This window comes from Apteryx rowi, unplaced genomic scaffold (genome assembly GCF_003343035.1).
Source record: "Apteryx rowi isolate R43461 unplaced genomic scaffold, aptRow1 scaffold_301, whole genome shotgun sequence".
Taxonomy (NCBI): Eukaryota; Metazoa; Chordata; class Aves; order Apterygiformes; family Apterygidae; genus Apteryx; species Apteryx rowi.
The window spans coordinates 439,870-467,684 of record NW_020449431.1 but is presented as its reverse complement, the minus strand read 5'-3'; the positions used below and the strand labels follow the sequence as shown (position 1 = coordinate 467,684).

Below are 27,815 nucleotides of genomic sequence, written 5' to 3'. Positions count from 1 at the left end.
CAGTTAAACCAAATGACTGGTCTGTGATTCATGTGGCTGGGCTCACAATGAAAGAGCATGGGCCTCTAACAGGGAAAGAATGAACAGGTGTGGGCAGGGGCAGAGGGTCAGTTAGAAGCTGTTAAATAAGTAAACATATATATAAAACTCACTGAATAAAGCCATTACCATTCAACAGCCCAAMTGATACACAGAGACTGAAAATGCGACTTGAACAAAAAATCTTCTAATGACTTCACTGGATCCATGATTTTTCCCAGTATTTTTATCTGTGCTGACAAGTGATGCTGGAACATATTTCAACTTTCTAAAGTGTCTAAAACTATTAGTGCTTAGTTTGACCGAGTAACCCTTCTACCTCCTGGTTTACTTTGTAGAATAAGCTTATTAGAGTTTACATCTTATGCATTTAAATAGGACCACGTATGATTACTTTCTACAACAGCAACCAGACTACCTCCCCATTTCTCAAGCATATCGCAACATTTGCTCTCTACTCAGGGCACATATTTGTCAATTCAGCATAATATTTTTTTCTGCAGGGCTCCTGGGTATGGAATAACATTTGATCTTACCTCTCCATTCTCCAGAGGGTGGATCTTGGAATAATAAGAAGTGCATATAACTTCATTATCTTTCATATAGGATGGAGTTCCAGGACGGGGATGAATAYTGTATCGTGTCAGGCACTCACTGTCTGTGATAGCATAATACTGCCATGGCTGGTAGTCCACACCATCAAGCGAACGCTCTAATATCCAGTTCCCAGGTCGAGGTGAATTAGCTGCTTTCACAATAACATATGCTATCTGAAAAATCTGTAAAATATCCAAATTGTTAAAATATATGTAAATATATGATTATAAATTCATTCCATTTTTTTATTACCTACCAAACTAAGAAAAGTAAATATGATAAGGTCTTGTTTGAAAATTTTTCCCTAGAAATGCAATATGGCCTCAAATTCCATTGAAACTCTTTAACTATAGAAATAAATTCACTGCATTAACATTTCTAAAAAAGATAAGCTGCATTAAGACAGCTGATATTTGCAAATAGAATTAAAAAGCACTCTGAATTCCACATAACTTACTAGATAATTGTTAAGCTGCAACTTCAGTCAGATGTTTGTCAAGTTTATTTTCAAGTATTTTCAATTTGTACAAATGGTTATGTTTCTGTATACATATTTACGGACATATACTTTCTGTAACATTTACCGGTTGCCAAACTCTACCACAGCTTTATTGCTCTTAAGAAAAAACATAGGTTTAAGCCACTGAAAGGTAATCACATCTATCTATAAAACATTCTTGGTTAAATCACATGGCTCTGCACAGTGGCCATAAATAAACTTTATAGGACAGAGATACATCAAATATGACTATAAACAGAATGGAAGTGTGTTATCAATGCTCATTACAGTCCATTTCAYCTGCCTTTTCAATTGATGTATCCAGGCTTATTTCCGTTTACAGGCTTGCATGAATGCAAGCCACAAACAGTACTTTGCAACCACAGAGTAACATAGGTTAGTGATGCAGTATCTCTTCTGTACATAGTAACATCTAGGTGCTACAGGGGTAAAACAGAAGCTAAGGAAACGAAACATCTATTTTCATTAGAAAAGCAGAGCATATAGCAAATAATTGTTTTTAAGATGCAGTGTTGTTAGTCTGCACATGAGGATGCCAGAGGGCATCATGGAGAAAATAGCGTTGATTTAAAAGCTAATATTTTCTAAATTGGATAGTGAATAGTCACTGTAAAGAAGCTGCATGATTCAAACTTAGTCCACAGAAAATCTGATGAATATTTAGGCAATTAGTAATGCAGGTGAAAGAAGATCCTATGTTAGTCAGTTACTGAAAGAAAAATTTTTTCAATGGGAATAAGAAGTTGGTCAGGCTGTATTTATTTCAAACGGAAAAATCTGTGTATAATTGTGCATTTGTGGAAAATTATCTCAGATTATTGACATTATTCTTCAAATACGTAACAAAAAAACTCCAGGGACAAGGAGAAACCTGTTTCATCCCATTGCTCCAGTAGTACTCATACAATCATTTGTCCTGTTTCATGAATGCCTTTTCCTCTCTTATCTAGTCTYACTTAGAGATAGATGCAACTGTGCCCACAAATTCTACACTTGGTCATGGTAACAAATGTTATTTACAATAAACAGAAAAAACCCACAACATTTAAATACCACCCTCAATTCCCACCCCCCCCACCCRTCCACAAAATATTAGACTTTTTGAAATGAAACAAAATAGCTGGAGTGCTTAATCATTCATTATTTCCTAAGAAAAATAAGTAACAGCTATATTTTAAGGAACTAACTTATTCCTTTTTCTATACAGTTATTTCATATATTGTTCTTTGCATGAGTAAAGAATCCGTTGCAGTAATTTTTATTTGTATCTGCATTGTCAAATCACATAAACTCTTTCAGCTCAAGCCATTCTGAACAGAGATTGCAGAATTTTTTCTAAAAGCTTTTTTTTTTWAATATTTTATTCCAAGTCCTCATTATAAGAGCATTCCTTAAATGCTGAGGGGATAATAACTAAGGTTAAATCCATTGTTAGGGCTTCCACAGTGTAAGATCTCTGGTTTAGRTCCTAGCTGACAATATATTCATAGTCTTATGCGTGCATCTATTGTTTCCTCTGTGGAAGCCGTAAAATCTGCAAAACCTCACAGGATATTCAATGTTAAATATTGCCTTTAGCCAGAAAACATTTAGCTCTGCAAACATCTGAGATGTGTTGGCTCTGTGTGGCCAAGAGGCGTAAACAACAGGAAGTCCTTTTTTTGTCTGCTTGCTTTGAAATACTAGGCTGAGTAGGAGAGTGCAAGTTTCTAAAATTACTTTTCAAATTAGAGCCCTATTTTAATAACATTTCCTGCACATTCTGCTCCAGATTTGTTTGAAGTCTGGTTCTTACCTTCTGGGATAGTGTACTGTTTGACTGTAATTTATTATATACCTTTGGCTTTGATTATTTTTAATATATTTCATACAAGAAAACTGTAGCAAAGCTTTATAAAAAAAAGCAGTGGAAAGGAAACAGCACATTGCGGGTCACAGCRAGGTTGACATTATTCTTCTTAATCTAAGCTTGACTAGGAAAAAAGCTTGTTAAATAAAATAGTGCACATAAACGGTTCTTTTTAGCTACTAGTCAGTGACAGTTATCAGCCTGATCCAGACTACTGCTGCTGTCTTTTAGCCTCTTATCGGAGAGTTGCTGAAGTGGTTTCTGCAATGGTGACAAGCCACCTACATCCCACTGAGCTGCAAAACACTCCATTTTCTCCTTCATGTCTCCCTTCCTCAGTGCGGCTGAAACACTGTCATGTACAAAGACACGCTTCTATGGGCAGAGATATGGAACTGGAACTACAGACCAGATTTTTAAATGTTAGTAGGCTGTTAATGCCTGTTGCAGTCAAGGGAAGATGAGCAAGCAGAGACTTCAAATACATGCCCTTTTTGATATTATTCTTGGTCTTTCTCACTACGACTGGGCTGAGGTAGGTAGAGGGAGCTAATCCATGCTTTTTAGGAACACCTTTTCTTTGAGGGACATGTAGAACTTGTAGAGTTCTACAATGCTTTACAGTGCTTTACTGTGGATTTTAAGAAAAGCAGCTGTATCAGCTTAGAAAAGTCAGAGCTACACGAGTTTTGACCAGCTCATTATAGTGCCATGATACACACAAGAAACACAATGCATTCTTTGCTTTAATGTGCTTTCTGAACAAGCTAACAGTAACAACTAATACAGAAAAAAAGACTAAAATTTATGGCCACTGATTTATGGCTCTAAGAGCAACTCTATGTTATGGAAGCAACATTGGGTCTTCCCTTTTCTACCTGATTGAAGAACCACCTTTCTCCAGGGACAAGAGTAACCCTTCCTTTACTGTGGACTTGCTTAGCCAATGGTATTCTGGTTACTGTAATGCTACCAGCTAGAGCTTAGCTGCATGAGAATCCTAACACCAATAAAGTTTAAGGCATTGTTGAGCTCTGCTGCATTTATGTTCCATTGTTACTGTGTTTTTTTCACAATCAGAAACAAAAGTGAACCTACTCTGGTTTCTGGAGCAAAGTTTCTGAGCTCGTATTCCCACAGGGTCATTCATGGAGCACGTCTGGTTTACTTTTTAAATAGCATCAATAAGCTGACTTATGTCAAATGATGTGATAGCTGTACAATCTTACAGCACATCTGATTTTGTACAAGTCCAATAGAATGTAACCTGGAAAATCAAAATTTGCTGATATGAATGTGAACATGGAGCAATATCAAACTGCCTAGTGGCATGTGACAACCCATTAACACAGCTGCCAAAGTGCAGCTGGTGCTTTTTCCACTTATTCTGCTCATGTGACCACAGCATAATTAAGGGAGTGGGAGGGAAACACTCTAAATAGTCCTTTGAGCCTTTCCCAAATTATAAACAATATGAAGCTCAAGATGAGAAACAAAATGAGTCTTGGGTCTCATTTTCATTGGTAATGAAAGTGAAGTCTGCAAAACACACATTTTGAGGAACACTTCCATAAGTTACAGCACTGTATCTTATGAATGCCTCATAAGACATAGAAAAGTGCATCCTACTGTACAGGATAATTTGCTACACTAATATTATTCAGATAGAGCTGAAGTGAATCATTAATCTGCATAGGGTTAGCTAGTGAAGCAGGAAATTTCATTGTGCTTGACTCCCACCTGCTCTTCTATTTAAAAAATAAATCCTTCAGTTAGGAACTGCTCATGCAAGTCAGAATATCATCATAGAAAAAATACAGTACCACACAATTCTATAAAAGATTTTCAGTATTTCCATTTAATTTTCGCATCAGGGGAATGTAATATCTCTAATGGAGGTCTACATTAGCAATCTGGTGTAAACTGTGTAGCTACTTATTTACTGTAATTACATTATCTTGTTGATTGTTATTCTAGTTCAGTGGTCAAGTAAATATGGTGTTCCTTATTGAGAAGAGTGAAGAATTTGGGAAAGGGTTTGTTTCCTTACAGGTTGGAATAAATGTTATTAAACCTTGTGGCCTGAAACATCTTTTAACTCCCACAAACTTATTTAACCAGTCATTTAAAAGTTATGTTGGAGACAGCTGAGCACTGCAGAGACCCACTGTCCCAGTGCAAAACCCACCAAGATGAGTCAACCAAAGAAGCTGTTGCAGAATGCCTTGCAGATTAATGGGTAACTGGCTACCGGGACATTACTGGCTACAGGGGTTCATTACAAGATGCAGGGGAAAGAGCATTTTTGGACTGTGTGTAACTTATTACAGGATGTTTGAAGGGGATTGTGCAAATGGGTGAGACTTATTATGGAATGTTTAAGGGAGGGACCAAAGGTGGGGAAAGGGAGGAATAAGTGCAGGACAGCAGAGGAAAAAGGGGATAAAATGGACCAGTCGAGTGTAAACAGCTAGCTGGTCTGTACGCTTGCCTGAGCTTGATCACTATAGTCTGTCCTATTTTATCATTAAATCCTGTGTCTAATTATCTTCTGTGTGGGTGCACTCTCTGTTTTGAGTGAGTATGTATGAAGGCTAGTGAACTTCCTTCCAGAGGGACTAGCTAGTGAGTAGAAGTCTGAGGACCAGCAATTGGAGTAGGGCTGCAGGCCTCTGGGGCTTATACGTTCAGGTACCAACAACTGAAAAGACCAGGGGGATCTCAGGCCAGCTACTGGAGTGATCTATATTGTGGATATATGCATACATATGCYACTAGCAGACTTTAGTCCTGATCAGCTGGAGAGGAAGAACAGGATGGTGCAGCCCATGCTGTTTGGATCTGTGCGAATGCTGTGTGTTTATGTGGGTGCTGATAAGGCGCTATAGTCTATTTATGTCCATCTGTGTGGCCAGCTGTGGGTGTGCATATCTGTGTGTCCCTTGCTCTCTCAGGAATACGGGCTCTGAACCTGGAGAGACAGAGCTGCAGCAACCTTGCATCCATCAGGCTACCAGACTCAGTAACTTCTAATACCTAGCGTTACCAGCAATCAGGGATCGCCTATCGAACCGTATTTTGAATGAAGTTAAATCAATATCAGTTTCTCTATCAGCAACTTCTATCTTTACATCCACATACAAAAATCACTGTTACAACACATACGGATGTCTTCATATGCAGGACATCACACATCTCTTTTAAATGGAATATTACATTTGCAGTTGTTTTTTTTTTTTTTTGGAATAGCCTCACTTTCCGCAGGCTTAAGATTTGAAACAGAGACCAAGTCCAACTACTTCTGTTAATGAGCTAAAGGAGAGTTTTCATGAGTTTGTGAGGCAGCTCTTCTTGCTGTCAAAGGCCAGTACCAATTCCTTATGATTTTATGTAGTCTGTCGTATTTCAGTTCACATGTGTTGTTATGGGTTACTGCCTGCATCTGTTACTTATAACAGAGAGTAGACAGCTTTGATACAAGAATTTTCAAAGAACTGGCTATTTAAAAATACCTTGCTTTCTTATTTCAGTCTAGTTTTAAAACTGCAACATCCAACTTGGAATGAAAAAAAGCCTAATTTAAGAATGGAGTGGCTCTGAAAATTCCTCAAACCATCAGCTGCCATAGATCTCTTCCTACCACTGTCCTGAGAGACAGTAACATTGGTTTCAGACATTCAGCTCACAGTTAAAAACTCTGTAATTGAAAATGTTAGCATGGGGAAAAAAGATGCTTAGCAGGAATCAACTAATATCAATTTAGAGAGCTGAACAGCTCCCTACCATGGTGCAGTTTGCCTTCTAATGACAGCGTCTCTCCTGCTCATCTGAGCTGTTTCCAACTGAAATGCTGCTACCAGATGGGGAATCTGGGCTTTTGAAAGCTGCACATACTTGATTCCAACACAAGTTTTTTTCTTCCTATAGTGTTACATACAACTCTGGTTACTAGTTAGCAGGGCATTATCCGCCCCAGAAAATTTGTAAAGAATGTCACACATAAGATGCCCACAGCACTTCTTGGGGAARAATAAGAAAGACTTTGCTATAGTAGAACCTGAAAAGCTCTAAGGTGGGTATCTCTAAAACAAACCAAGTTTCAGTCAGAAATCTTACATCTCTTCTAGTAAGATAAAAGTTCACTCATGGGCAAAGCTCAGTCCCCTTCAGTTAATACCAGCAAAACTGTAATCTTCAATATGTATTTTAAACAACAGTTTAAAAATGCCTCCATGAAAAAGAACAATCTCAACTTTCTCCCTACCCTGTATATAACTCCTAAAGAGGCTAAGGTTCCTTTAAAAACATTTTCTTCTTCTTGAGAAAAATAGATTCTTTATTGATACCTCTCAACTTTCGCTCATGTTATAAGTAAAAAATGATTATAACTTATGTCATTTTTTTAACATTTAAAAGCAAAGTTTATTAAAACTGTGCACTTTATAAAATGTCAAATAACTGCAAAACTCTCAAGTTGTCCAGCTGTTGAAATACCTAAGGTACATTAAGCTAAATGGAGGGAGTCAGTACCTGTAAAGTTCCTGGCAATGCCAATGCTGTTCTTTGCAATTTTCTCTGTTGGTTTTCTCCATTGCCCACTGTCAGTTGTTTGTGGAGGCCTGAAAAGGAATAGCTGCTTTCTCTTGACTATATTTGCTGCTCACCATTGGTCTAGTGTACACCAGAACTGAGGGCTAAAGTCAGTAATTCCTTTCATCACACTTTTAAAAAATGGGAGAAAGCAATTACTTTCTTCTTTATTTCCAAAGAGTAATCACTTCCTTCCATGGAGAGAGAGTGTGGTGAGGAAGGGAAAAYTGATGAGAATGCCAATATTCAAACCTTTCTTCTTCAAATCTAGACAACAGGAGAGAAGAACAGAAAGGTTCTTCTTCTATTTTGGTGCCAAAACTCCAAAATTATTAAATACATTTTTTTTTGCTTGATTCAAAAATTGATGTTCAGCCTGGGTCTAGTCCAGTAGTGAGTCCCCAGTGTAAACAGAGCATTCTCATTTCCTTCAGTGAGGTTTCCACACGATGTCCTCTCAACTGCTGTGTTTCAGTGTGACCTGTGTGTTCCTCTAGCCTGAGAATCAAATAACTTCACAGACAATTTTTTAAACTCCATTTAAAAGCTCTGGAATGCACTAACCTCAAAACCTAAACATTTAAAAACCACTGTAAATCTCCTCACATATTCTAGACTCACATCAAATCTTTTTTTTGTTTTATTTCCATAATGATAATATTAATATTTATATATATAAAAGAAAGCTATTTAGCCAGACATCAGAATAAATAATACCTGTGAGGTATTAGGAACCTGTTTTTTCTACAGAATACTTTCTTTTTTTAAGAAGTTGTTCAAATTTGCTTTTTGTACAAGTGACCACAAATTCATGCAGCACTAAACTGTCTTACGAATGTGAAGTTTAAAGACCTTTTTCAATGTTATAGTTTCTGTACTTTTCAGCACAGTGCTAAATAGTACACAGCACACAAATAAATACTTGTTTTTAGTCTGAGGTGACATCCATCTGTTACCCACCTTGTAGAGAGGGATACAAACACATCTGAAACAGCTGTATTACTAGCACAGAGCAACTTCTACATTACTGACATTAAAAACTTTAATATTTCCCTGCCAGTGAACTTGTACTTTGAGAGTTCTCTGTAGAAGTACATGCTTTACCAGAGCATACCATATATAGTCTATAATAAAAAGCATCATCTTCAGGATCTGGGATTTTGATTGTAAGCTCTTTGAGGAAAGATCATTGCTCCAAGCATGAAATAGGCACGTGCTAATTTATTCCCATTCCCATTCCATCTGAATAGGAATAAATAGGCTCAAGGTTCTCTCCATCTCAGAGTGGGAATACTGTATAATATGAACAACTTGAACAATGAGAATATGAATAAAGTAGTGATGTAAACTTTCCAATCAAAAAAAAAAGATTTCTCAAAAATATTTTAAGCTTTTTTCAGTTTCTTCCACATATCATGCTTCATTTCTTTAACTGAACATCGAAGTGATTAAAAAGATTGAAAAAAAAACTCTGGTAGAGTTTCTAACCTGCCTCATGTCAGTAAACTTTGGAAATTTCAAAAACATATACAAGCAAAGAAGAAAATGGAAAAGAAATGAGATATTCAGTCTGATTTCCAGATCAAAGTAGTGTATTCATGTTCAGGTAATCATTTAAATTTTTGGTTCTTAATATTTTTTTAATTGTCCTCAAGACTTCTTTAGCCATGGATACGTTGCCGTATGGCACAGCAGGGGATATATGAAATATATAAAGTGAATTTTGAGATGGATAATTTTTTCTTATATGCTTCTATCTCATGCTCCCCTTTTACAAATAGAATTTTCTTATGAATAATTAGAAAACATAATACTTTAGGACTCACAACCAAGAGAAAAGTATTCTTCATCATGAAGTGGTACGTTCTGTGTAAGAATAGACCAAGGCTCTGTTTTGCCATGTTTTATAGCTGGAAAGATGCAATACATACCCTTCTCCAAGCTTGTTCAGGCACTTACACCACATGAGTCCAAATCAAACAAAAAGAATACATTAATGGGTGTTTTTACTGACCATCTAAACCACATCACTGAAAAGGTAATATCTAAGTGCTTCCACAGAGCATGTGTCCTGCTGCACATGGCCTTCATGAAGCAGAAAGAATAATTTTGCCATCGATACATTTTTTTTTATTGTGGAAGGAATATATACATTCATTCTTCATTATTCAATTAACAAGGGATGACTTTACACAGCCCCAAGTTCTGTTTAAACATTTACTTTATTACGATTATTACTTTTTCTTAGAGCAGCTTAAGATCTGCCAACAAATCTAGACCACTGTAGGGATGAGAAAAAACCGCTGATAAGTCAGATTCAGTGCTCTTGACCAAGCTTTGGCCTACTATGCATGTTATTAAGAGTAGCAGTATTTTACCCTCTGGCATATACTGACATTTGAACAAATACTGTTACATCCTGCTATCGGCTTAAACAAAAGACAATTAAAAACAACCTCAAGCATATTTCATCAAATCATTGTATCAGCATTGGTACAATCGTGTGAAGAGCTACACGCCATTCATATAGCAAAGTGCCTTCTTGCTATTACAAATTGCTCCTACTCCCCTAAATCTTAACTCATGCACAGAACATTACCAAAAAAGCAACTTGGTCAATGAATAATGGATCTGTTAATACATATTCTGCTTTTTGTCACCATTAGCTTTTATACTGATCTTGCCTACCACTGAATCTTGTTGCCCAATGAATTCTTTCAACTTTAGCATAGACCTTACATTTTAATAATAATTCTGTGATAAACAGCTAGCTCAACAGCAGCACTATTATATTTCATGACCAGCATCAGCTGCAAGTGATTTTTTTTAAAGTTAGCTTTTGATTCACTACAAACTACTCACTCATGACATTTTCTCAGCGAGAAAAATCTGTTCAAGACCCAGCCTCCATTGATCCCAGTATTTGTCATGCCACCAGTCTTCCAGACTCTATGACTCTCTTCAGTACCAGAATTGCCAATAATACAAAATCAGAAGAAAGCCTCATAGTCATGTCGAAATGTATCACCGTGTGCTATTCAGGATTTGGAAGCTAAAATAGAGTATTTAGGACCTCTACTTGAAACTACTTGCCGAAGGATGGAAAGGTGAATAGCACTTCCGGTAACAGCCAAAATTGGAAAAGGAAAAATGGTATGTATATTTATTGTAGACATCTAGGCAAAATTTAAGGCAAATAATCTCAGAAAGAAAAACTGTAAATTCTTGAAATTTTTTTTAATCTTTGTAGGTGTGTATTAAGATATGAAGCTGAAAGGAATAGTTTACTTTTAGAAATCTTTCTGACAAGGCACGGAGCAATAAAGTTAGAGTCTGTAAAGACTGGGCAAAATAAGCCTGTGGAGATTTATTGCTAACACAACTACTTAACCTAGCAACACTGTATATGGTAGGTATTACAACCGATCTTTCAGGACTATAATGGCTTCCTAGCATTTCAGGATGTGTTGTATTACTACTCCACCCAAGAAAAACATTCTTTTTTGGTGCTGCAGAAAAGTCAGCTTGAGTAACGTTACTAACACCTATTTATTAGAACACCTAAAAGCTGAATGCAAGAGGTTCTACTGGAGTTACGGCTGGCATAGTTGTGCACTCTTGACCCTTGGCTAAAGACAAAGGTCATTCATTTTTCTTTAGGCTTTCGTCTGAATGATATGAATATGGGAAGCTTAATTATGAGAAAAGAACTGAGCCCTGGATAACATCTGCCACCAACATGCATACATTCTGTTCAAGCATGTTCTCTCTTTCACACAAAGAGAAAGCCCAACGGATTTTCACAAAGGTGGAAATCTACATGATACGAAGTATACTTGCTAATATATATAAACCAGGTAGTTCTTAAAAGTGTTCACTGTRGTATCAAAATATTTACTATGGTTCTGTTTGTTTTCTTGATTACTAATAATTATGTTTCCTAGGCATGTGTGCTATAAGTCATCACTGGTATATTTATGTGCTGTTTATTTTTTTTCAAATCACTTCATTAAAATAACTTCAACTCCAATGGTTTGGCTTTAGTTAAAAAGAATGTCATAATTGCAAAGCATGCTTTTTTTCATCCTATAGATATCCAGTTATTCTATTAACAGCACATTACGAACCTGAAGAAATGGAAGAGAATTATTAAAATGTTCAGATTCAAGTCTGTAAAGGCAACCAAATAAATAAATAAATAAATAAAACGGTTTTATAACTAAGCATCCAGTTACAAGTGCAAAAATTGGCTGAGAACTTCAACAGAACAGAACAGACATCATTCTTTTTTACATTAGTTCCATGGTCTCATTTTCTTGGTTTATTTACATCTTTTTAGGGCTTTCACTTTAACAGTCCTTTGCCAGTTAGGTATAACTGAGCCTGAGAACTGGCCTTGGGATTTTTGGAGATAATTAAATGCTTTGTATTCTCAGATATTTACATTATTTTAAATCAGAATGATTTGTGTGCAAGAAATACTAAAATATTCAGGATGACAACTCTAGGCTGCAGGCATGCACTGTATCCCACAGTCCCCCAAGCTCACCGATTAGTATTTTATACATTCAAGTTTTCCAATCAGTTGAAGTCAACACGGCATGCCAGCTGCTCCTGAGAGGGGTGGAACTGACTTCCCTTCCACCTCCAGAAGTATGTTCCTGGCTCCTCCCTCATGCTAACATTAAAACTCACACAGCAAGGCAAATTAGAAAATTGATCTGGCAGAAGCCTATCCCTCCAAAAAACAAGACTAGTTTTCAGCCAGCTCAAGGAACTGATCTGGTTCACTAAATGGCTGCATCAAGTGTTAGTGCCAGATCAAGGGATATAAGAATGTTTAGCCAGGCTGGGGGCATGCAGGACAGGTGAAAGTAATCATGAAACCGCAGTGTTTGCTTCTGTTCACATTTCTCTCTTTAGACATTTGAGAAGATGGACAAAACAGACTGACATTTGCTGGCGAGATGCTTCATAGTTTGGATTTATTTTAATTTCTATGAGGTTACTTTCTGGTTTGGGGACAAAGTAAAGCCACTAGCTTTGTCTTTACAGAAACTTCTACAAAAGTGTCTCAAACATTTAAAGCACAGAATTGTTAGCAGAAGAGAAAAAGAAAATACCAACCATAAACCTAAGCAAAATGTTTGGACAATATGTTTACAAGTTTAGTATGTGAAGACCAACCAGTATTAAATTTTACTAATCTGGTTCTTGTATCACAAGACTAAACAGTGTCATGAACCTTCTGTTAGTTCCTTTAGCTGTTCTGATATTTGATGTCAGAAGTTCTTYGTGGCAATCTATCTGTAATTTTTTTCCACTGGAAAACATCTTTTATTCTCCAGAGAAAAGAAAATATAACATGAAAATCAAAGATTCCCTAGCAATATATATGAATATTTTCTGTACCACTGTGTGGCTAGTGTGTAAAAGCTATTTCAATATGGTTGTGTGGCACAACTGGTTCTGATTCTGTGGCTGCTCTTTGGTTAACTATTATCAGTTAAAACAAAAAACTATAAACCTATATTCAAAGAAGCAGTGTTGTTCTGAAGTATCCTACCATCCAATTTACACTTTAATTCACTGTGGCTGTAAGAGAAACTTAAGTCAATCCTTAAAGCATTAGTCTAACCAGATCTAACTGCACAGCTCAGCTGGGCAGACACAGGTCTGCACAACATGTTCCATTAGCTTCTGAAACCAGACAACAGGGATATGGTTCCAGAATGCCAAATCATCCCACAACTACTAAGCGGTCAAGACTCAAAAACCCAGCTATTTCTCCTTCAAGAAGAAAACAGATTGGACAGGGATGCAGACTCAACAAATTCATAGTCTCTGCCACTTAATTTGCAATATGACACAATTCCTAGAATGTGTATTTTCAGTCTAGCTTTGGACAGGGACAGTGAAACAATCTCACTTACTAGAAACACAAAGAAATGGCTAGTCAGGAAAGAGATTTATTTTCGAGATTACACAAGTATTCCAACCCAATCCCTCCTACAGCAATCTTTCTGTAACCTTCACAATCAAATCTTAGAAGGGAGGGAAAAGACTGCCAAATGTGGGCAGAGAACTGGTGATGAAAATTAGAATTTAACTGCTCACACAATCTTTCATTAAAAACAGCCATTCCTTAAGGCAAATGTATCAGGGACAAGTAACCTGTCTCATTCTGGCCACACATATGGACAACATCTTCAACGTGGTTCTATATGACTGTACTAGTCACACTGGCCTCATGTTATCCTTGGTAAACAAACATGGGATCTCTGCTGCTGTGTGACAGTGATGAGCTCTGAAAAAGAGCTGTGCTCCTGCAAGAGATCTGGCTAATGTTGTGCATCAAGGGATCTGACAGCTGTAAATGTTTCCTTCAAACAGCTATCAACACAGCAGAGTCTTACTGGCAAAGCTAAGGAACAAATGACAAACAAGGTCTCTTCATAGGAGGTTTCTTCTCTCCAAACACAAGTCAGCAATATTGCCCTAAGTCATGGGGGAACACCACCACTTTTGTGTACCCAGCATTTGATAGGCTTTAYGCAAAATCTGGACTCTGTTCAGATGCAAAGCTTGCAAGGGCACATCCACATTAGCTTTTTTGTTCAAACAAGGAGCATGCTTTTGAAGTGTATCTCCTGACTGTCCTAATTTAGCATGCTTTGGTTCACATCATGAATAGATCTTGGAGCTCACAAACTGCATTCAGATAAAACTAAACCAGGAGATTATGCTCAGAAGCACACCTGATTCATTTGAACTGCTAATGGACATTCACCCCACGGTCCAGAACAGAGTCAGTTCAAAGTACATCTCCTGACAAGTGGACAGTGTGGAGGCTGGGTCCTCAGCATCAACAAACAGAAGTCCTCTTCCATTGTGCCACATTCTTTGCTAATGCAGACACAACCAAGTATCAATATCCATATTTTTTCCTCAGTTGGTTTCAAATTTCACCCAAGTGTTCAACAGAGGTCATATTTCACATTATGCATGTCAGTCAGTCTTCAGCACAGCAGCAGATATATAAACACATCATGTATTGCATGCAACCCAAAATTCAAGCCTTTTTTTTTTAAAATCAAGTAGCATAAAGCTACTAAAATGATGACTCATAGTCTATTTTTTTGCATGTGGTATCCATAACTCAGCTGTGAAATGCTACTTTCAAGAGTGTACTATATGTTATTTCTGACGTTTACAGTTGCCTACCCATAACAGCAAGGAGTCAAAAGAAGTATTTTGCATGGAACTCTTCCTCCCTAATGAACTTTTTTCAATTTGGAGATGAATGTGCACACACACACACACACACACACACAAATTCTTTGTTTCCTTTCATTAACAGGAGGGTTTATTTTCCCTTTTGAGCTCTTCCCACAGACTGCCACACTGAGCTTTTATAACACCAGTTTGAGTCCTATCCTGTTTTCATGTCCTAGCCTTAATTTCTCCATTCAGCTTGTCACAGTTGCCTAGTTCTATCATGTCTGTCTTTTGCCACAGAGCCTCTTAGTTATGCAATCTTGTGTAGATAAAGCAAAAAGAAACGCACAACATTCAGTTTTGCAATTCTTTTAATCTTCCTGGCACTATCGTTAACAGGAAGAGCTAAGAAAGATGAAATGTGTGTGTGTGTCTGTGTGTGTGTCTGTGTCTGTGTGTCTGTGTGTTTCTGCTCATAGGCATTCAAGTGAATCAAATAACAAAGGAAAAAAAGAACAGTTGAAAAATCCTCCATCTGGATTATATCTGGGCAACACAATTACAAAATAATGACTTAACATAAGCATAGTATTGATGTCTATTTTTCATAAATGTTTTTCAAAATGCTTCTGAGAAAGTCAAGCATTCTTTTCCTACTTCCACTTATTCAGTTCTCTACATAGTGTCAGAAATGCCACTTCCCAAAGTATTACATGTACCCCTCAAATAGTAAAGTTCATGATTCTAAAAGCTTATATTCTAAAAAGCATTGAAATGCACTTCAGGAGAAGAGAGAGTGGGACTGCAGTGATTTCTATCCAGACTCAAAACACACAAATTTTCAGAATCCTTTTTTCTTCCCTCTTCGGGGCGGGGCAGAGGGGAGGAGGAGAGGTGAAGAAATTGGACACAACCAGCACTTAATGAACTGCAGTAGCTTTACAGGGAAAATGACTACATAACTTAGCGATTCTTACTCTTGAACCAAACCTCAGGAGGTTCTGAGGAGTTTTAGCTTCTTTAGAAAGATCTATCCTCTTTAGTAATATATGTCTGGAAAGGATTACCTGCACACAATCTCTGAAAATTAAGTTGTAGATATTAAGTCCAGAAGTTACTGCCAAAGCATCAACTCTGGCTCCATCTGAGCTCCACAAATGCTACAAGTCACATAAAATATTCCAGCACCCTTTAAAAAATATAAAGCGCCTAACCACATAAATATGCTCCTGACATAAATATCCTTGCAGTATCAAGGATACTGCTAATGTCCTAGTTTCCTGCAACAGCAGGGAATTTGTTAATAAAAGTGTCCTGATGTGTGTGGAAACCAGAAACAGATGGGCTGACCACCTCACCTCAGACAGTCAACTGGTTTTCCTGTGTATTTGCCAATTTTCTTTAAAGATACTCTGCTAATCTTCCACAACAATGTGAAAGCATTAAACCACTTGAGGATTTGGGATAGCATGAGTATGGGGAATATGTTCTCCCTGGAAGTCCATGCATTTCTGTTTTGCTAAGTCCTTTCTCTGCACTTAACAAAAGAACATAGTTTTTTGAAGAGAAGGAGCTTATAAATAAGAGAAGGCTTATTTCCTATCCTCCTAAAAGTTGCACTCACTGGACCTGAATTACTTCTGTTGCACTTGAACTATCCCATCATTCTTAAGGCCAAACCCACAGTTCCTGCACAACCAGCAGGAGCAAAAGATGCAGAACAGCAGACCCATTCTCTTTATAATTCGAGAACACTTCATAGATGCAATGATCTAGCACACTGATGGACCTACCCTGTTGAAATCAGATCTGTAGTTCCACTTTCAGAAACCAGGGCAACTCAGCTTCTCAGTTTTAACCTTGATTTAAGTTTATCTGAGCAGTCCATGTACATAACAGGGGGACTTCTACCAAATAAATCTGCATTCATATTTTGACTTCCTATGCACTAGTTGGATGAAAAGCACTGTAAAAAATAATTTCAGGTGTATACCTATGGATGGTACTGCAGAATACTCTTTTGTAATAGCTAAGACACAATGATTTTAGAAATGGCTAAACTCTAAAAAACTGAAGGGTTAAGAGCAAAGCATAAATTAGCAAAGATGCTCAGAGCCCAATAGTCCCAGCTTTTAACTCATAACTTCTTCAAGGGGTACAAATGTCAAAGGTATCTTAGTGAATTAGAAGCCTAGCCTTCATTACAGATAAAAGTGCTTTAAATGACATCTCAAATGTGTGTGTGAAGGAAACCTCTGCATTTTTCCAACCTGACCGATAATCTGTTGGTTCCTTCTAAGTAAAAGAGATTTCACTTCTTCAAACAGTTTATTAGTTATTGCTAACTACTGTACAGCATTTTTATGATCATACTGCACAATAAAGTAAAAATATGTAAATGCCCCCAAAGGTCAAGCATTATTAAATGAAGGAATTGTAATTATTTTTCTGATTTTTTCACAAAATTAGAATATGCTAAAAGCATTCCATGTACTGTCATAATTACCAGTAATAACACACAAACTAATGCATTACTGCAATTTAGTCCATTACTTGTAGATTTGTCATTTATCTCCATCTAACAAAAAGACGTTAAGCATTTTTGTACTGAAGCAAGACTATATCAACACAAACATAGCAATTACTGAATCTCATATAAGCCAAAGGTAAAGAACAGTATTTTTTTCAGTGAGGTCTCAAAGATTTCTTCTGACCTTCCTCCATTCGCTACTACGTACTTCCAGCTGGAGGAGAAATCTCAGGTTTTACCAACTACTTTATTAAAGCCTACAGTGCTGTATATACAAAATAACATGCAAACAAAAATTTTCTAATACTCCTCAAAACCCAAACAACTCTATTTCTTATTAGCAAGACATACTGAACATTCTAGAAGCCAAGCAAGTTGCAATATACTTGCTACAAGGAGACCATATCAGCATTAGTCCTGTGGAAAGGACTGCTAATCTTTCTTTGAACAGTAAGCAGGACAACATGGGAAAGAACTTGAGTCCCGTCTCACTTAAAAAAACAGAAACCAAAAACCAAAATAAAACAAACCCACGTAACAGCTAGTGCTGTATTGTCAGTTTGCTGTCAGCTGGCACACAAAGAAACCTTTTAAATACATTTGAACAATCTGTACTCATTCTTTAATATAGTCATAAACTCTGTAGTTGCTAGCTTTCAGGATATTAAAAAAAACAAACTTTAGGAAGTACACACATTCGGTTATTTATTAAGACAATCTAGATACTGAAACAACAGAAAAAACAGAAATTGCAATGTTCCAGTTTAGTGGACCTGGCCTAAACAACTACACAAGTAAAATCTCTGGGGCAATGAGAAACAAGGATGCTAATTTAGTTCTAATGCATGAGAGCTATTTACATATTAATAAGCCATAGCCAACAAGAGAGACAATCACTTGTTGTATTGGCAAACCAGCTAATAATTCTGAAAGTTCAAATGAACATTTTAAATTAACCACCTGTCCCTTAACAAGTTTTAACTCAAGCCTTCTTAAAAAGGTTTAGTCTCACTGACTGCAAGAGAAACGCACATGGAACACTGTTACAGATATGAGGACAAATACCTGGATTTATGACTCTCATGAATCATGACAATGTGGGCTCCAAAGTCAGAATTTGAGTAATTCTTTTAGGATTCAGACGTTCTTTCAGGTACAAAGGAGTAAGAGACCATGTCTAGCACCCTCCAAGTACTCCAGTGCCAATGACAAAAGGTACTTAACAAGCATGTTTATCTTTAGATAATTTAGATGACAGTTTGTTTTCAAGAAACAAAAGRCAAAAACTAGAAATGCAAGCATTGTACTCTTTGATAAACTTCACAGAACTTCTGAATTCTGGACTAAAATTAAGACTATGACCTCTTATAAACAATTCTGTGTGTGTGTATTTGCATACGTGGACACCTACACATCCTGCCTTTATTTTCATTTTATTTTCTAACAAGCTATACTTTATTCAAGTCTCTGTAAGTGATAATCAGCTGTTGTCCTCTTTAAGGAGGAATAAATGAGAAGAAAGAAAGGAAGATAAGGGCAGTCAGGTTCCAGGTGGAAGTTATAAACCAATAATAATACATTGAAACAGAAAAGTATCACAGAATGACTGAGGTTGGAAAGGATCTCTGGAGACCATCTAGTCCAACCCCCCTGCTCAAGCAGGGTCACCTACAGCATGTTGCCCAGCACTGTGTCCAGATGGCTTTCAAGTATCTCCAAGGCTGGAGACTTCACAGCCTCTCTGGGCAACATGTTCCAGGGCTCAGTCCTCACAGTAAAAAAGCTTTTCCTCATGTTCAGATGGAACCTCCTGCATTTCAGTTTGTGCCCGTTGCCTCTTGTCCTTTTGCTGGGCACCACTGAARAGAGTCTGGGCCCATCCTCTTTACACCCTCCCTTCAGATACTTATACACATTGATAAGATTGCCCGTCAGTATTCTCTTCTTGAGGCTGAACAGGCCCAGCTCTCTCAGCCTTTCCTCATAAGAGAGATGCTCCAGTCCACTAATCATCTTAGAAGCCCTTCGCTGGACTCACTCCAGTACCTGTGTCTCGCTTGTACTGGGGAGCCCACAACTGGACACAGTTCTCCAGATGTGGCCTCACCAGGACCAAGTAGAGGGGGAGGATCACCTCCCTCCACCTGCTGGCAACACTCTTCCTGATGCASCCCAGGATACCATTGGCCTTCTTGACCACACGGCACACTGCTGGCTCATGGTCAACTTGTTGTGCACCAGCACTCYCAGGTCCTTCTCTGTGGAGCTGCTTTCCAGCAAGTCAGCCCCCAGCCTCTACTGGTGCAGGGYGTTATTTCCCCTTAGGTGCAGGACCCTGCACTTCCTTTGGTTGAATTTCATGAGGTTCCTCTCCACCCACCCCTCCAGCCTCTCCAGGTCTCTCTGAATGGCAGCACAGCCCTCTGGSGTATCCRCCACTCCTCCCAGTTTTGTATCATCAGCAAACTTGCTGGGGGTGCATTCTGTCCCTTCATCCAGGTCACTGATGAAGAAGTTGAACAAGATCCGAACCAGTATTGACCCCTGGGGAACACCGCTAGCTACTGGCCTCCAACTAGACTTTGCGCCACTGATCACAACACTCTGAGCTCTGCCATTCAGCCAGTTCTCAATCCACCTCACTGGCCACTCATCTAGCCCACACTTCCTGAGCTTGCCTATGAGCTCTATGTTATGGGAGATGGTGTTGAAAGCCTTGCTGAAGTCAAGGCAGACAACATCCACTGCTCTCCCCTCATCTACCCAGCCAGTCATTCCATCACAGAAGGCTATCAGGTTGGTTAAGCATGATTTCCCCTTGGTGAAGCCATGCTGACTACTCCTCATCACCTTCTTATCCTTCACATGCTTGSAGATAGCATCCAGGATGAGCCGTTCCATCACCTTTCCAAGGATCGAGGTGAGGCTGACTGGTCCGTAAGTTCCCTGGGTCCTCTTTCTTGCCCTTTTTGAAGACTGGAGTGACATTGGCTTTCTTCCAGTCCTCAGACACCTCTCCTGTTCTCCATGACCTTTGGATGATGGAGAGTGGTCCAGCAATAACATCCGCCATCTCCCTCAGCACTCATGGGTGCATCCCATCAGGGCCCATGGACTTCTGGATGTCAAGTTTGCCTAAATGATCTCTAATCCGATCCTCCTCCACCAAGGGAAAGTCGTCTTTTCTCCAGACTTTCTCCCTGGTCTCCAGAGCCTGGGATTCCTGAGAGCTGGTCTTAGCAGTAAAGACTGAAGCAGAGATGGCATTCAGTATCTGTGCCTTCTCTGCGTCCTTCGTCACCAGGGCCCCTACCCCATTTAGCAGCAGGCCCACATTTTCCCTAGTCTTCCTTTTGTTAGTCATGTATTTAAAGAAGCTCTTCTTACTGTCCTTGACATCCCTTGCCAGATTAAACTCCAAATGTGCCTTGGTATTCCTAGTCCTATCCCTGCATACTCAGATGACATCCCTATATTCCTCCCTTTCCCTGCTTCCACCTTCTGTTACACTTCCTTCTTCTGTTTCAGTTTTGCCCTTGTTCATCCATGCCGGTCTCCTGCCCCCTTTGCTTAACTTCTTGCTCATTGGGATGCACTGTTCTTGAGCTTCTATCTCAGTGAACAGATCACAGAGGAAAGAGGAGGTGGAAAGGAAGCTCCCTCTCTAAAGAGGCAGAAAAAGGGGCTTTCCCTTTTTTCATTACACCAGGAAAACAGATTATGTCTCCTTTGCCTCATTCAAGTTGCAGACCAATATAGACAAGAGACAATTTTAAGAGGAAAACAAAAAAATTTCTTGATTATCTAGTTAATTGAATATCAAGATGATCAAGTTTAATAACATGATGAATAACTTTGACACCAGATAGTTGTTCTGTATTTACCTTAGCATAATAAAAATAGAAATAATTTTCCTTCAGCCCTCAAATCCTCTTGCTTATACACCTGGAATTTATCTAGCATTTTTGTAAGCATCAAATAACCGTATTCTGTAAAACTACAGCTCTCAAGCAGAGATTTCAGTAATGAGAAGCAATTTATTTAAGGACCTTGTTAGCCAAACTCCTCCCTTTACTCTCCAGGTTCTCCCTCAAAATAACCCACTGCATGTGCACCTATCCCCAGCAGAGCTAAAGATTATATTGTTTGAGTGTATAGTAGTATGTTACTGAAACAGTAAAGAACAATATTGTAAACATAAACTTTAATTTTTCCCTTTAAACCATCTTTTATTTGGCTTTAAAGAGCCAAACCAGAAGGTATGATGAAAAAATCCTGAAAATGTTATATTTAAAATAATTTAAAATATTACTTCATAAATGTGCATATGAACTATTTTTAATTTGGTACCTTATGTTACAATGAATAGATCACAGTCAGCATTATCCATATGAACAGCCAAAAGCTATAGAAGAATCTGACAGTGACTTCATGATACAAAAGCAACACAGAGCATAGAGGAAAATAATGCAAATGAACTATTGTGTAAGAAAGCAAGCCTTTGCAGAAACAAACAGACAGGAGAAGTCTACCTGTTTAAGGTCCAATGTAATGGTCACATAATGATATTCAATCCCATTCTGGATACTAGGACTTTGCCACCAAGTGTTCTTGCCATCAATTGCATTTGTTATCGGATGTCGTTCTGTTAGAGCAGTAGAAACACATAAACATAATTCAGAATTATTAGGAGATCTAAATGGTTTTAGATTTAAAATCTAGATTCAAAAACAATTATAGAACTAATGAGGTATCACAGTAACATAAAAAACAGGAAATTTATTTTTCCTTTACTCTTGGGTTGCAGTCTTGTGCCTACTAAGACACTCATCTAATGTTAGCTGTCTAATCTTGGTTAGGATCCAAAAGGCGGTTCAGAGCACCTAATTAAAAACACTTGGAGGCCCCACTGATTGTATAGAAAATGTAGGCATCTAAATCAAATTGTATGAGCACTTCCTGTGATCTTCCAAATAAAAATTTCAAGTACTGTGAAATCATTAAATGATTAAATGTTGTACTGCAAACAACAAATCAGGAACGTGAGATCTGACTTGCAGGGAAACCAGAATTACAGTAATACTAGTACTTGAATTTCTAAGCCATTTCTAAGCACACAGGGAAATACTTAGACTGCATTTAGTCAAATCTCTAGGACTTTTTTTGGCCAATTCTTGTTCTTCTCCTGTATAAACTGGAGAATACCATAACCTCAATTTTAAAGGATACAAAGGATCTAGTCTCATATATTTTGAAGTCCCTAATTGCCTAGAGCAAGACTGTACATTATGGGGAAAATAACCAAAAGTTAATTCAAATATAGTAGGCTACTTAGACCCAGGTTCTGTTTGCAGGMGTGTAAGAGAATATAAAAAGGCAGGAGGAACTCTACCCCTCTTATTAAGAATGGCTTCCTAAAATGACAGATTTTCTTTATATAAAACTGAAAAATGCTTTATTACTAGTTAGTCCTACAATTCCAAAGAATTAATTCATGAACTGATTAATTTACTTGTTATTCTGATTATTATTTAAATCAGTCAGCCAGATTGATAGTCCTTGTCTCTGTTACTTACTACATCAGCCACCTGTGGAGGACAGAAGTCCTAGTTCATTAAGGAAAGACAGAATGTCTGAACATTAAGATACAATTAAAGTGCTTTGTGGGAGTGAGGAAAGGCATCAGCCCTCAAAATTGAAAATGCTAAAAAAATTATTTAAATATCAGATTATTCAGTGGCATTAGTGGGCACCAACATTTGCAAGTTAGAATACTGGTGATATAAGTGGTGTTATTAGTGGCATTATCCTTATACTGAAGAGAAAAACAAAGAAAACACCCACACTTTACATATTGTCAATTCTCACAGCTCTGATCATCTTTACAAACCTTGACTTTGAATGAGTACTAGCAAAAATCACCTGCAAATCAAACTCARAGCTCCTGCGTGATTGTGTACACAGAAGCTGTGTAATTGGAAATTTTGAGGTAAGTCTCTTCAGGTGAAATTAATATAAAGGTATGTCATGAGAAGGCGGGCTGGGAGATGAATTTACAATTAACTGTAATCACCATTATGCAAGTTTAATCATAATTAATTTGAAAACACTGATTAATTGCTGGCATGTTTTCCCTATTTAAAAAGGGAAAGAAAATAATATAACATTTGCAAGAAGAACTGGATTGCAAATGCAGTTCAAGGACCAATCTTGCTGATGGATGATAAGGGGGAGAACTTATAGAGTGAGCCCATCAAACTGTGCTCTTTAATTTGCGCTCACATGTGATTAACCAGGGAATTTGTGTTCATTTCCTACTACAGTAATTAAGGGGAGGAACAGCAGACTCGCACATTCCAGGGGGATCATTTAAAGTCTGGTTACATTACATGGTTCTCTTATTAATGAGCCATCTCTATTTAAATAAAGCACTTCCTTCTGCCAAATGAACATTTCAAAACCTTAAAATGAGATGTGGCTGGCAACAAAAGGCATTCTGAAGCCAGGCAGATTCAATTTTGTATGAGGGTAGGAGTGGGGAGAAGCACAGATACAAAGTATTCAGGTGGGTTTTTTATATATATATGTGTGTGTGTGTATGCACGCACACACACATATATACATACATATATATAAATGAGTCCACGCTATCTAGTATCATAGGCAGGACACAGGGACAAAGTAATCCAGCTCTGTTTCAGATTTGCTTTGTGAATTAAATAAAATTGGCAGAAAAAAGCTTGCATGCACCTCTAAAACCCCATCTATAAAGAGAATCTGTTGCACAGTGTTTCTGCAAGTCTAAATGTTTCTGAAAAGCCCTGAAAGCTTCTCCGAATGACAGCTACCACTATAATGGAACGTATCTTTGAATGCTTATATCGTTACAATAAAATCATACGACCTTTCCTCAGAAGGCAATGGTTACTAGTAATAAAGAAGACATCAAAATCTGGAAAACTGTCTTGGGGAAAAAAACAGGTTTCAACTGAGTTCAGACAAATGAAGTAGTCTATACTCAGGCAATTATAATGAGCTGCCCAAATTCAGGATGGGGAACAACTGGATAAGTAGCCATTTGGCATAAAAGCATCTGGGGATTATAATGGAGCACTGGCTAAACATCTCTAAATAGTGTCACATCATTAAGAAAGGGAAATATCTAAGCAGAATATATAACCAGGAATATAATCTGTCCATTCTGAAGCAAACCTTCATCTCTACTCGGTGCTGTTAAGAGCTCAGGTGAATTTTAATAATGATTAAAACCTCTACAGAGAATTCATAGAAAAGCAATTTGCATAATTAAGAATTCTAGAAAACACAGCCTGTGAGAAGAATGAAAGAACTGGGATAGCTTAGGGTAGAAACTAGGCAGAGCACTACTAACAACTCTCAACTAAGTAAAAGATCTTTGTAAAGAGAATGGGAATAATCTACTCCTTGTATTCACTGAGGTTAGGGAAAAAGATAACGTACTTGAATTTCAGCAAGGAAGACACAGATTAACTATTAGGAGGGGAAAAAAAAGTTCTGTAATGAGAAGAATAACTCTAGGACAGATGGCCTAGGAAGGATATTTCTAAGGAGAGGCTAAACAAAGTTTTGTCTGGGAAGATACAGCCATAGTTAGCTCTTTCTCTCTGGAGCTAGTGGATAGATTAGATGTCTTCTTTTTTTTTGCGGCTCTAAGCACGTGCAGTAGTGAAGCATAAATATATCTGAGATAGAGTTTACAGGGAAATGACCAAAAAATTAGAAATTGTCTTCATGAAACTCCATGATTCTGAGTCTAAGCTGCTTACAACACTRCATATCTTCAATTAAGAGCTGTATCAAGTGTCTCTCCACTGCTCTACCATTTTGCAGTGCCAATGTACCCACACACAAAAAATGGCGAAGTTAATGCTATTTACATCTTTCACTGAAAGGTCATACTTGTACAATCATTTCTTACTTCTAATCTTTCTTACTATTCTTAACTGGTTAGAAACATACATTCCGAACCAGAGGATAACAAATTCATACGTGAAAACTGATTTTGCTTGTTGCTAGTCACTGTTAGCAAAGACCAGTTTTAACATAAAAGTATAAGCAATTAAACCATGTAGTGTTCCATTATCTTATCTATTTTTGCTGATTCAGTGAAACTGAATTAACATCAAACTAAGAAGAAAAATATCCCAGGACACAATGAAGTAAAACTGGAGTTACCCCTAAACTGAAATTTCAGATGTTAATTAGACTGGCCAAAACGTTCAATTTCTCCATGTAGGTATGAAGGTAAAAGTAATCTGTTTTTCAGTCATGATGATCATATACCAAGAGAATTCAACAACAGCTGTAAATACTTAGCTCTCCTAGATCTGAATTTAGTTGCTCCACTTTAAGTTTCCAAATTAGAAGCTTCAGTTCGAGGCATATACTCAACAGATAACAGATTTTGAAAAACTAATGAAAGAGACAGGTAACCTTATTTAAAAAGAACAAGACAGATGTTTCACATGATCTATAGTTTGTTTTTTTTAACCTCTCCTCCACAACCAGTCAGTTGGTCTTAAAATCCCTTAATGTCTGTAACCTTAGAAAAAATATGAACAAAATGAAATGAACAAAATGGCACACATACGATGTGGAACCCTACTCCTTTGATCACAAATACGGCACTGAGGGTTCCTGGCAGGCTGTCCAGGAACATGTTCAACAAGTTTGCAGTACATTTCCTGGCCTTTTTCTCCGCAGGTAGCATTGGTTGTGATGAGAGCATTAGCAGCCAGGTTCAGCACTGCGGGAAACAAGCCTGCAAACAAAATAAAAAAATAAAATCATAAACAGAAACAACAGAAGGGAGACCAAGATGAATTTTGTAGCACAATCAGAAATTTTCAAAACCCATATGGCATTAAAGCAAAAGGCTTAGTTTTCAACAGTTATGGAAGTAATAAAGAACAGAGAAGTACCAACAACTTTGTTTTAGAATCTAGAACTTAGACACCAGAATAAAACCATTCATACTGGTGATTTCCTCCTCATTCCCCTCTAAAATTTAAATYGGTATCTTCTGGCTGTATCTGAAACAACAGCAGAATGCCAGGGGAGAAAGTAAGGTAAGGAAACATTCAAAGCATTATAATTTTTTTTTTTCACKACCAAACCATTATCTTGTGTGCCTACCCAACCGGACATTGAATCACTGTATGCAAATTACCTATGACACCTCTGTGTTACTCTTCTTTTCTGTTTACATCTTCATGGAAGAGCTTTTTCTTCACAGACTGCATCACTTGTATTACCCTATATTACTGTTCCACTTAGGACTTCATAGTCACCTTGCCCATCAGAGGAGCAGAGCAATTCATGCAGCAACATGAATAGCATCTGTGTGTCTGGTTTGCTCCCTACCACCCTTTCCTCAAGAAGTGGATAATATAATACAGCATTAGCAGTACTGTTATTATTTTTTCAGGTGCACATGCTGCTTGATGTATTATGATTCTCATTCAGCACAGCACTTAAGCATGTGCCTGAGTGCTCTGCTGAGCAGAGTTCTATGTAGCAGTAAGCTATAAAGATTATAAACCATTTGAGGAACAATCATTAARTTGGGTCTACTCTCCCTCCATGCCGTGATAAAATTTATCCATGGAGACAAATCAATGTGATGGGTGAATGTATACATTAACCTTTCACACTGGAAATCAATCAGTTTTGCATCCTCAAAAACGTAATTTGTCATGGCTACAGGTTAAACCAAAAGAACAAAAAAAAATCCTAGGTATGGATTGAAATCACCTTCAAATTTATTTTGTGACAATTTCCACCGGCCCCAAACCCACCTTTCTACAATTCAAACAGCTTATAACCCTATTGTATTATTCTAACCTTAAAATAAGGCTTTAACCAAAACTGATTTTGCAATTATTGTACACTTATAAAGCTTCCTTTATAATGATTTTCCTTTCCTCCTCCATAGATGGATTAATACAATGTCATTCAACTGATTCCTTTTGATCCTTTTAACTCCATCTCCTGATTGTCTCTGCAATTAACCTGTATGACATTTAATTACTAAGCTTGGTGGTCATGGCACAGCTGTCCTCTGACATTTTAAGTTAGTGACTCTCATGATCACTTTAAAACCATGTTAAACATACTGCTTGAGCAAGGCAACCAATTAGTTACTAACCTGTCCAATTTGTACAGTCAGTCAATAGTTAAGATTTTATTGATTTTGTAGCTTGCTTCTCCTTTATAGATTACAGCTTATTTTCATTGCATTTTAAAATCTATGATTATTCTTGTTGTATTTTTATTCAAAGCATCCAGTGATATTTACTGCTTTCTACAACAGGGGCATACAGTAAAACCTGTGTAAGCATTAGCAGCACAGATGAATTGTTAATAGCTGTGCAACTTCTTCTGATGACTTATAACCTCATTGTTCTCCTTTTAGGCTGTGTAAAGTTAATAGT

At 37.6% G+C, this 27,815-nt stretch overlaps 1 protein-coding gene across 1 annotated transcript in view; it reads right to left on the bottom strand.

Moving 5' to 3' along the window:
- LAMA2 (laminin subunit alpha 2) overlaps positions 1-26,063 on the bottom strand; it is a 288,465-nt gene extending 262,402 nt beyond the window's left edge. Inside the window, exons 1-3 of the mRNA XM_026070008.1 lie at positions 25,973-26,063; positions 21,876-21,988; positions 576-818 (exon numbers count right to left, since the gene is read on the bottom strand). Of these exons, the coding sequence (XP_025925793.1) occupies positions 576-818; positions 21,876-21,988; positions 25,973-26,063 (447 nt within the window). The remainder of the gene's footprint in view (positions 1-575; positions 819-21,875; positions 21,989-25,972) is intronic.
- Positions 26,064-27,815: the final 1,752 nt, after the last annotated feature.